General features: G+C 41.4%; 1 protein-coding gene across 1 annotated transcript in view; it reads right to left on the reverse strand.

The window, feature by feature from the left end:
* The window catches only part of LOC126176802 (cholinesterase-like), a 51930-nt gene extending 50941 nt beyond the window's left edge, over positions 1–989 (reverse strand). The window contains exon 1 of the mRNA XM_049923983.1: positions 864–989. Coding sequence (XP_049779940.1) covers positions 864–926 — 63 coding nt within the window. The 5' untranslated portion in view covers positions 927–989. The remainder of the gene's footprint in view (positions 1–863) is intronic.
* Between the last annotated feature and the right edge of the window lie 11604 nt (positions 990–12593).

A 12593-nucleotide genomic window follows, 5' to 3' on the forward strand; every position in this document is an offset into this window, starting at 1 on the left:
GTGTGTGTGTGTGTGTCTGTATGTGTGTGTGTGTGTGAGAGAGAGAGATAGAGAGAGAGAGAGGCAGAGACAGAGAGAGAGAGAGAGAGAGAGAGAGAGAGAGAGAGACCTGTGATAGATATATGGAGAAGGGACGAATCAGCTAAATTAACTCAATTTCTCGAAGTCAAAATTACGTATGGTGATGAGCAGAGGAGATTCGAAGGCTTATGAGCCTGGCTGAAAGTTCCGGTATGCGAGTTAGAGAGATAAAATGACTTCTCAGTTACATTTATGATTAAAAATTGTTGGTTACTGCACCACCCACGTTCAGTTTCAGGTGACGTGAAAGCATCACGGCGATGTTCAACCAATTCCAATGACAGACGTTACAAGAGGCATTTTGCATCACGATATTGTTTACTGTTACAATTCTGAGAGTATACGTTCCTGGATAATGCAACCGACGCATTGTTTTCCCCTACACACATCTCGCAAATGTAAAACAGAGATTCACGTTCACACTGGAACTAATAGGCAATCATTTTTCCCGTGGATCATTCACGGCTGCAGAAGGAGGGGTTGGGGGGGGGGGGGGGGGTCGGGTGTCAGTGCTACACAAAGTATCCTCGCCCACACACCAAAAGGTGAGCTGCAGCGTGTTGACGTCTATACAGCTGAAGAAATGATACAACGAAAATGAAAGACATTTACAAAGCTTGCGCACTATGAATTTTAACAACATCAAATCCTGAACATGTATTAACTGTGTTTGCAGAGTAGTCCTAGAAAATACTGCACATTTTGAAGCAAAAGGCTAAAATAGTGCTTATTTACGACTAAAACGTAACATTAAGGAATGCCAAGCTGCTGCTGCACTTTACCTTCGACAAGACCACTACGCAGACAAGTATAAACAAATTAACTACAGAAGAGAAGAACACCATTGTATGTGTGGGTTTCTTTTACGAGCTCTGTGTTGAGAATTGTTTTTTGATGAACGACCTCACTATATGAGCCAGCAGATAACAGCCTTTATCTCTCAAGTTCCCAAAACGAAATCATATTGCTTTGAGATAATGAGACCTTGAATGTGGAGCTATCGGCCATCGCCTGTTAGCTCAGCAACTGGTGCAACTAGTGAGTCTGTGCACATTTGGTAATTTGACGCATGAATAAAGGTGATAAGGATGTATAGAGTAACGAAAAATGTGTAAAACAGCGAGCTTCTCCTTTTTACCAATTGATGTAATCTTTTAATGGTAAGGTGCTACGTGAGTTACTCTACAGTGTGTATATTCTTTTCAACAAGACTACACAAATATGTCTGTTAGTGAAACAGGATTCCTAAATTCCATTGGCCTCCCACACTAGCTTTTCTACATGAACTTCCTCATTTCGTTATTTCGTGATGATAAAAGTTTCGGGCTTCTCTTCATAGATGCTGGAAATATATAATCACTTTTAGTCAAGTACAATGTTTGATGCTTCTTGCACCGTTTCTTACTGCATATAACAATCATATCATTTCATTTACCCATCTCGTACCATAATTCTGTGAGTACCTTACGTACTCACATGGTGCCATTTCCCATGTGTTCTAATGCATGTATGAGAGAATGAATACAAATATAACGCGAGTCAACAAATAACGAAAGTATTGATTTTTGAAGTTATTCCTGAAGAGATGAACTTTGACTAACCTTCTTGCAGTAATTTTTCTGTAACATATCGCTTTTTCTGGTCGGAACAAATACTTATTGAAGTAAACATTTTTTATAAATAAACTTGATGTAATAGATGAATCATGTAAGAGACTTCGTTCAAAGATTCCACATCCCTGAATCTACTAAAGTGAGAACGGAATTTTTCCCAAGCTTGTACGTACTTTTCAATATTCCAGACAATGCCTTGGAATTGCCAGTCAAGACAAGATTGAATCTTAGACAAAATCAAAACTCAGAAGACCTTCAGAAAGATATGGTTATAGGCTAAGGGGTAAATGACTGAAATATTGAGAAGAGGTGATGGAAGAATACAATTTGCTCTCTCTTGGCAGTTTAAAATCAAATGAACACAACGTGATTATTGGACCGTTACTCTTCAGACTGAAGCATCAGTAGGTTCTAGTAACCACTGTCGCGTTGTTTCAGTATTGACGTAAGTCATCAATACTTTTCAAGTCATTTCTGTACATTCTCGCAAATTTTTTTGCTGTGGTGTCCGTATCTAAAAACATAAGTTTGTCTTCACCTCTTAAATAAACTGGTAATTATCTCATGTGTTTTCAGCTAAGAGAAAGGAATACAAGCACGTTTACCATCATGTTGTTGTTGTTGTTGTTGTTGTCTTCAGTCCTGAGACTGGTTTGATGAGTTCTCCATTCTACTCTATCCTGTGCAAGCTTCTTCATCTCCCAGTACCTACTGCAACCTACTTCCTTCTGAATCTGCTTAGTGTATCCATCTCTTGGTCTCCCTCTACGATTTTTACCCTCCACGCTGCCCTCCAATACTAAATAGGTGATCCCTTGATGCCTCAGAGCATGTCCTACCAACCGATCCGTTCTTCTAGTCAAGCTGTGCCACAAATTTCTCCCTCCCCAATTCTATTCAATACCTCCTCATTAGTTATGTGATCTACCCATCGAATCTTCAGTATTCTTCTGTAGCACCACACTTCGAAAGCTTCTATTCTCTTCTTGCCCAAACTATTTATCGTCCATGTTTCACTTCCATATATGGCTAAACGCCATACAAATACTTTCAGAAACGACTTCCTGACACTTAAATCTATACTCCATGTTAACAAATTTCTCTTCTTCAGAAACGCATTCCTTGTAATTTCAAGTCTACATTTTATATCCTCTCTACTTCGAACATCATCAGTTATTTTGCTCCCCAAATAGTAGAACTCCTTTACTATTTTAAGTGTCTCATTTCCTAATCTAATTCCCTCAGCATCACCCGACTTAATTCTACTACATTCCATTATCCTCGTTTTGCTTTTGGTGATGTTCATCTTATATCCTCCTTTCAAGACACTGTCCATTCCGTTCAACTGCTCTTCCAAGTCCTTTGGTGTGTCTGACAGAATTACAATGTCATCGGCAAACCTCAAAGTTTTTATTTCTTCTCCATGGATTTTAATACCTACTCCAAATATTTCTTTTTCATTACCATCATAACAAACCCTAAAATAAGTTAAAAATTACTGCCCAAATGTATATACTCCACGAGTCTACCGAGTACATGAATTGCACTTCTCATAATCCTATGTCGAAACGAATGGGACAATTTAATTTGGTTCAAGAAAGCAACAGATGCATCCTCCAATAGGTTGTGCGTAACATATTAGCGACATTCCTGCTAGACATCATCTGACAGTACTTGATTTATTGTGACTTCACGTACTTCAGAAAGTGCCTCGATCTCCGAACCTCGTTTGAAACGCAGTAGAATGACAACGGGAAGTTGTCCGCTTGTCGTGTGTAAAGAAGAAGACTGTTCATTTGGCCCGTATTTGAAAGCTTAGGCAGTACAGATTTAAAAAACTGAATTATTGTTAACAGGGAATTGTGATGGTATTGGAGATTAGCTTAAATGATTTATTTGTGTATCTTGCACTATATTTGTATTTGGTAATTGGTACAGCAAGGAGAAAAGGAGGTCTATATTCTACATCTACATGATTACTCTGCAAATCACATTTAAGTGCTTGGCAGAGGGTTCATCGAACCACAATCATACTATCTCTCTACCATTCCACTCCCGAACAGCGCACGGGAAAAACGAACAGCCGAACCTTTCTGTTCGAGCTCTGATTTCTCTTATTTATTTTGATGATCATTCCTACCTATGTAGGTTGGGCTCAACAAAATATTTTCGCATTCGGAAGAGAAAGTTGGTGACTGAAATTTCGTAAATAGATCTCGCCGCGACGAAAAACGTCTTTGCTTTAATGACTTCCATCCCAACTCGCGTATCATATCTGCCACACTCTCTCCCCTATTACGTGATAATACAAAACGAGCTGCCCTTTTTTTGCACCCTTTCGATGTCCTCCGTCAATCCAACCTGGTAAGGATCCCACACTGCGCAGCAGTATTCTAACAGAGGACGAACGAGTGTAGTGTAAGCTGTCTCTTTAGTGGACTTGTTGCATCTTCTAAGTGTCCTGCCAATGAAACGCAACCTTTGGCTCGCCTTCCCCACAATATTATCTACGTGGTCTTTCCAACTGAAGTTGTTCGTAATATTAACACCCAGGTACTTAGTTGAATTGAAAGCCTTGAGAATTGTACTATTCATCGAGTAATCGAATTCCAACGGATTTCATTTGGTACTCATGTGGATCACCTCACACTTTTCGTTATTTAGCGTCAACTTTCACCTGCCACACCATACAGCAATCTTTTCTAAATCGCTTTGCAATTGATACTGGTTTTCGGATGACCTTACTAGACGGTAAATTACAGCATCATCTGCGAACAACCTAAGAGAACTGCACAGATTGTCACCCAGGCCATTTATATAGATCAGGAACAGCAGAGGTCCTAGGACTCTTCCCTTGGGGAACACCTGATATCACTTCAGCTTTACTCGATGATTTGCCGTCTATTACTACGAACTGCGACCTTCCTGACAGGAAATCACGAATCCAGTCGCACAACTGAGACGATACCCCATAGGCCCTCACCTTGATTAGAAGTCGCTTGTGAGGAACGGTGTCAAAAGCTTTCCGGAAATCTAGAAATACGGAATCAACTTGAGATCCCCTGTCGATAGCGGTCATTACTTCGTGCGAATAAAGAGCTAGCTGCGTCGCACAAGAACGACGTTTTCTGAAATCATGTTGATTGCGTATCAATAGATCGTTCCCTTCAAGGTGATTCATAATGTTTGAATACAGTATATGCTCCAAAACCCTACTGCAAACTGACGTCAATGATATAGGTCTGTAGTTCGATGGATTACTCCCACTATCCTTCTTAAACACCGGTGCGACCAGCGCAATTTTCCAATCTGTAGGTACAGATCTATCGGTGAGCGAGCGGTTGTATATGATTGCTAAGTAGGGAGCTATTGTATCAGCGTAATCTGGAAGGAACCTAATCGGTATACAATCTGGACCTGAAGACTTGCCAGTATCAAGCGATTTGAGCTGCTTCGCAACCCCTAAGGTACCTACTTCTAAGAAACTCATGCTAGCAGCTTTTCGTGTTTCAAATTCTGGAATATTCCATTCGTCTTCCCTGGTGAAGGAATTTCGGAAAACTGCGTTCAATAACTCCGTTTTAGCGGCACAGTCGTCGGTAACAGTACCATCGGCACTGCGCAGCGAAGGTATTGACTGCGTTTTGCCGCTTGTGTACTTTACATACGACCAGAATTTCTTCGGATTTTCTACCAAATTTCGAGACAATGTTTCGTTGTGGAACCTATTAAAGGCATCACGCATTTAAGTCCGCGCCAAATTTCGGGCGTCTGTAAATTTTAGTCAATCTTCGGGATTTCGCGTTCTTCTGAATTTCGCATGCTTTTTCCGTCGCCTCTGCAACAGCGTTCGGACCTGTTTTGTGTACCATGGGGGATCAGTTCCATCTCTCACCAATTTATGAGGTATGAGTCTCTCAATTGCTGTTGCTACTATATCTTTGAATTTGAGCCACATCTCGTCTACATTTGCATGGTCAGTTCGGAAGGAATGCAGATTGTCTCTTAGGAAGGCTTCTAGTAACACTTTATCCGCTTTTTTAAATAAAATTATTTTGCGTTTGTTTCTGGTGGATTTGGAAGAAACGGTATTGAGCCTAGCTATAACGACCTTGTGATCACTAATTCTTAAGTCATGATGCTCTCTATTAGCTCTGGATTGTTTGTGGCTAAGAGGTCAAGTGTGTTTTCGCAACAATTCGCATGGGTTCGTGGATTAACTGCTCGAAATAATTTTCGGAGAAAGCATTTAGGACACTCTCGGAAGATGTTTTCTGTCTACCACAAGTATTTTTGCCAACATATTGAGAGAAGGTTGAAGTCCCCACCAACTATAACCGTATGAGTGGGGTATTTATTTGTTACGAGACTCAAATTTTCTACATCTACATCTACATCCATACACCGCAAGCCACCTGACGGTGTGTGGCGGAGGGTATCTTGAGTACTTCTATCGGTTCTCCCTTCTACTCCAGTCTCGTATTGTTCGTGGAAAGAAGGATTGTCGGTATGCCTCTGTGTGGGCTCTAAACTCTCTGATTTTATCCTCTTGGTCTCTTCGCGAGGTATACGTAGCAGGGAGCAATATACTGCTTGACTCTTCGGTGAAGGTATATTCTCGAAACTTTGACGAAAGCCCGTACCGAGCTACTGAGCGTCTCTCCTGCAGAGTCTTCCACTGGAGTTTATCTATCATCTCCGTAACGCTTTCGCGATTACTAAATGATCCTGTAACGAAGCGCGCTGCTCTCCGTTGGATCTTCTCTATATCTTCTATCAACCCTATCTGGTACGGATCCCACACTCCTGAGCAGTATTCAAGCAGTGGGCGAACAAGCGTACTGTAACCTACTTCCTTTGTTTTCGGATTGCATTTCCTTAGGATTCTTCCAATGAATCTCAGTCTGGCATCTGCTCTACCGACGATCAACATTGTATGATCATTCCATTTTAAATCACTCCTAATGCGTACTCCCAGATAATTTATGGTATTAACTGCTTCCAGATGCTGACCTGCTATTTCTAGCTAAATGATAGAGGATCTATTTTTCTGTGTATTCGCAGCACATTACACTTGTTTACATTGAGATTCAATTGCCATTCCCTGCACCATGCGTCAATTCGCTGCAGATCCTCCTGCATTTCAGTACAATTTTCCATTGTTACGACCTCTCGATACACCACAACATCATCTGCAAAAAGCCTCAGTGAACTTCCGATGTCATCCACCAGGTAATTTGCGTATATTGTGAATAGCAACGGTCCTATGACACTCCCCTGCGGCACACCTGAAATCACTCTTACTTCGGAAGACTTCTCCCCATTGAGAATGACATGCTGCGTCCTGTTATCTAGGAACTCCTCAATCCAATCACACAATTGGTCTGATAGTCCATATGCTCTTACTTTATTCATTAAACGACTGTGGGGATTTAGCCAGCTGTTTGTACCTATATCAATTTCAGCTTCTGTGATTTCTATTAGCGCTTGAAGCTCAGGGACTTTCCCAGCACAACTACAACAATTTACAACTACAATTCTGACTGTTCCTTGATCCAAGTACGTCCTGTATTTGCGATTTTCTCTGAACTGCTCAGCAACTATATCATCGGAGTCTGGGGGTCGGTAGAAGGAGCCAATTATTAACTTCGTTCGACTGTTAAGTGTAACCTCCACCCATACCAATTCGCACGGAGAATCTACTTCGACTTCACTACAAGATAAACCACTACTGACAGACACAAACACTCCACCACCAATTCTGCCTAATCTATCTTTCCTGAACACCGTCTGAAACTTCGTAAAAATTTCTGCAGAACTTATTTCAGGATTTAGCCAGCTGTCTGAACCTATATCAGTTTCAGCTTCTGTGTTTTCTATTAGCTCAGGGACTTTCCCAGCACAACTACAACAATTTACAACTACAATTCTGACTGTTTCTTGATCCAGGTACGTCCTGTATTTGCGATTGCAGCCCACCCCGTACTTTCCCGAGGCCTTCTAACCTAAAAAACCGCCCAAGTCAGTAAATGTACTTATCTGTGTACTCTTGAAAAATCAGATGTGGCTCTGCTGCGCTTCTCCACTAGTATATAGCAAAATTCGTTTCCTACATCCTTTAATGTTTTTCTATATCTTCTCTTGTTCTGGGACGAGGTCGTGCCCAAGCGTCTTAAGCAGAGCAAATTACATTGAGACTCGTAGGTAGCAATTTCGGCACAGTGCACACGGTGCCAGATTCACCGGACTCACAACATTCTATAATACCGACCGATGGCGACATCAGTCTACGTAGGTTTGATTCACAGATATGTCATAATCGAAGCTACTCCGTTGCCGGCTGGTCGGGTGAATAAAGATGCGTATGTTATCTGGCGTTGCGGAAAAGATTTTACACGCAAATGGTCACGTGAAGTAACGTAGCATGTCACATTCCGTCAGCTTCTGACATTTTCGGATGTATCAATCTTGGGAGACGACAAAATGGCAACTAAAGAAAATAAACAGATGCCAAATAACGTAAACGATCTCGAACCACCTCCCAGTGGACAGCGCAATAGCAGCCATTCTGGGAGAAATGACACAAGTGACGAATGCAAATATGATTTCGTTTCAAGATATCGAATAATGTGTTTCAACACGGCCATTATAAATTGTACTTCCTTATCACCGACAGCACAAAAGATCGCGATGTTTTACTCGAGTGTGCAAACTTTAATATATTTAATCTGTCAAATTAGGTCAGCCATTTTTAATTTTTAGCGAGCTAGGGGAACAAATGTTAACATTGCTTTCAAAGGTATTGTATCCAGCTGTTACTCCATACGCCGAGCACCTCATCGTGTTCTGATTTTAAAATTTTAGCGAGCTAAAGGATGAAATAGTAACACTGTTTGGTATGACACGACATACAACTATTCGAAAACATGGCGATCACTTAATTGTATAACTGCACTCGCTGTAACGTTACGGCTCTTCTATTAAAAAATTTTTAAACCTCCTACTAGCCAAATGACTGCAAGAAAGAAGACTCAGAGATAAAAGTGTTACAAACACAATACTAGAACCAATGGAAACATTTATATAGCACGAAGAGATTTTATTATACAACCGTACTACATGCGCCAAGGGCAAAAGTGTAAGCGTATCAGAGCTGTGAGATATATTGGAGGCTGTTACTCATTTGTGAGAAGGGCAGGAAGCGACAGAGGGATTACGAACAATTTTTCAGACTACAATGTTTTCAGGCTACATGAGCAGCGATGTCAGGAATGTGAAGTTATTGTACAGACGGAACTCACTGAATATGTGACAATCTACAAGTGTAAGTGTCTTTCACAAAGGGCAGATTGACAGTGCAGGTGCCTGGGAATGAGCATCTTCGAAACTGCGAAGCTGTTCATCCGTCTGCAAACTACTGTCGTGAAGATCTTCGTAAAGTAATCAAAATGACGGTGAAACGCAGCCGTTCAGCGCACATTGATGAGCCCGGGGCTCTGCAGAAATTCTGTCCAAGATATCGTCAGTTACGATTGTAGTGAGCACGGGACCTTTGAGTCGTCATCCAGACGAACATCTATTCGAAACATCGACCACACCGTGGATGCATGCCGCTGGGAGCAGTATTATCCTATGGATGCATTCACCTTTGCTGTATGAGACCTGTGATGGTATCTAAACGCACCACAACAACTGTGGACTACATGAAAATTATTTTGGTCCACAAGCGTGTCTCCAAGCTTTATGTCTTCCCTGACCACGATGCCATCTTTCGGCAGGAGACTTGTCCGTGACACACGGCAAGAATTGCGCTACATTGGATTGAGCAGAGTGATATGACGTTGATGTCTAGGTCAACAACCCGAAACAACACTGTGGGACTCACTCGGGCCTGCAAACTGCTGGTCTGTGATTTATGAAATCTATGAGTGGATATCTGGTGCAACATAGGACTTAAAACATACCAAAGACATGTTGAATCCATGCTACGTAGAATCGATACTGTGTTATGTTTCAAAGGTCAGTTAGTCAGTCAGTTTCAAGTTCAGTGGATCATCTCCCTCATAAAACATAATGATGTGGACCGAACAAATTAACATTCACATTACACATTGTAAGGTGTCAGGCAAATCCAACACCTTCCATGAAAACCCTGACATGGTAAGCAAATCTAGCAGTATGTCACATAGCTCCGAATAAACCGTGACATTAAATTAACCAAAGTAATACGAGTAACGAGTGAGCAAATGGAATACCACAGACTAACACAAGAATTCCTAAATGCATGCCACCTTCCCACCGTGAGACAGACGCAGTTCCGAGGGGTGAAACGAGAACAGAAGCCGAGAGCAGAACCGTGTTAAGCTAGAAGGCCCTACGATAAGGGACGGACACTCACGTCGCCAGCCAACCGCCAGGACCACCCCCAGCCCATGTTAAAAGATAGAGCCCTCCAGAAGAACAGTATAGATCTTACGATAACACTAAAAGGGCCACACCAGCTGCAAGTTTTAGCGTGAGACTTTTTCGCGTCTCTGTTACGTTGCAAATGTTAAAAACATTGCTCCATCACGAAAAGCATAACGTCTCTCATTGGATAGACAGAATTTTTGTAGGCGGAGGTAAAGGTTAACATTGAGACCCTGATTGGTCAGATGAAATCACAGCCATATAGTTATTTTTAAACCAACTTCGGTAAATTGTAGTAAGGAGAATTTGGGAGAGAGTTGCTTCCGAGACAGCAAGCTGTATGGAGCTGCGCCGCTCGCCGCCCCCTGACACAGCCTAACCAACAACAAGGTAATGAACACGGGCGATGCTGCATAACAGCGCACACAGCTTCACTCAGAACTGCAGAAGTCTCATCTGTTACACCCCCATTTTGCGTAATACTAGTGTCGATCGTCAATTAAAGCTCATGGTATTCACATTTAAAATTAGAAATGCGATGATTTTTCTGTTACAATAGTGCAATTTATAAACACAGTTATGTGAGTAGAATAAAATTTCCAATGGTAAACGTAATTGCTTTTTCAACGTTATTTTACCAGCTAACTAAAAATAGGAAAGCCTTGAACCCCTTCAACTCAATTTAGTTAGTATTAAGATTCTTTTACAGGGAGTGGAGTGGAGCTGACGCTGAAACCGTTAAGTATTTGGTTACATCATCGCTAGTCTCACTGTACTCTTCTGAACTCTACATGTCATGTGTGGTCTGGCGTCTCCTTACCAGCAACAGGTCCCAGGTTCAAACTAGTCAATTCACTAAAAAACACGCTCAGAGTGTCGTTGCACGAAAGTGGTAGGGAGACACGACTTAGAACAAACAGACACCACGCAGAATGTTAGAGAATGGCGACCCTGCCAGGATGGTAAAATACCATGATTCAAGGTCGACCACATGCCTAACCAGATCATAAAAATATCTTGTTGAAAAATTTTCGTAATAAAATATATTTTTTTAAAGTTATGAACAGTCGAAAACAGTAGCTACAGCTATAGATAGTAAGAAAGTATTCAATAGAACGTGAGACATTCTAGTGGAGACAATAGCATAATTAAGTTATGAATTTTAATATTGTTAGAATTAAGTTTTCTCTCCAATGCAAGTGCACAGGTGGCGGATACATCGTTGAAAAGTTGGTTCTGACCCAACAAGTAAGTGAATGGATTGTCAGTCTTCGGTATAATAAGTGTCAAGTCGTGTGAACAAGAAGTTTATGAAACGCGTGAGATCGTATGAGCGCATGTTGACGCGAAGTAGGGTGCGTGAATTGCTTTTAAAACAGAAAATAAGGGATTCGGAAAGACTAGCAATGGAAGATCTTGACCGAATTGAGGTAGAGACCCAACATGAAGATGGACAGAGAATAGAGGACAGTACAACAGACGATGCAGTATCGCAAGAAATAGGACAGATAACGCACCATAACGAGGATAATGTACGCCAAGGCACAGAAACCTAGCTCAGCATACGACAGAGGAGCAGGCAAGTAGAGAGACAGCCGATGAGAATTCTAATTTGCGTCTTGAATACGTAGAACCCATAGTACGAGTAATCAGAGCTCCCTCACCACAGAGTACAAGGAATTCGAGCAGAAACGTGTCACCGCACAGTCCAATGCAATCGGTTGCTAACCAACACTTGAGCGAAAACACAGAGCGTAGGACGTCGGAAGAAAACGAAATAGGACCCACCAATATGGCAGAATTATTACAATTAATGTCGGAAACCATGACAAGACAAAATAAAGAAATTGGGAACCAATTAAAAATTCAGAATGCAGAAACGACGAACCAAATTGCAGAAACCACGAGGCAAATGCGTGAGATTAAAGAATAAAAAAAAAATTCAGTTACACCTAAGTCATATTGAAGACGAGGCAAAAGAATCTCGAGAAGTGATGGGAAACTTAGTATCAGGTCACAATCACTTGAGAACGACGTACAAACATTGCGTAATGACACTCAGGACGAGATCAAAACATTACGTAGCAACACCCAGGGAGAAGTCAAGAAACTAGAGAATCAGATAAACGTAATTACTAGACAAGCAGCAGGTACAGCGCGTGAATTTGTTGAAAACAGTGCGTTACACAAACGTATCACAGAAGCAGCGCTGAAAAGATATGATAGCCACATAGTCAAAATAGAAGCGCAAACGAAGCAACAATTTCAGAAGTTGCGAACAGAGTTGTTGCAAGCCATTGAAGAGCGTAGTGACAGGATCGAACAAGAACTGAGTCTGCAACCACATCCGTATCTGTAGCAGCACTGGAAAAACAAGCAATTAACGAAGATATCATGCCTTTTCGATTGCAGTCACAGGCGGAAAATAACATACGTGAAATCAGACACCCTGCACCGCAACAAACACGTTTCGAGATTCTTGATGAACAA

Source organism: Schistocerca cancellata, chromosome 3, assembly GCF_023864275.1.
Source record: "Schistocerca cancellata isolate TAMUIC-IGC-003103 chromosome 3, iqSchCanc2.1, whole genome shotgun sequence".
In the NCBI taxonomy this organism is placed as follows: Eukaryota; Metazoa; Arthropoda; class Insecta; order Orthoptera; family Acrididae; genus Schistocerca; species Schistocerca cancellata.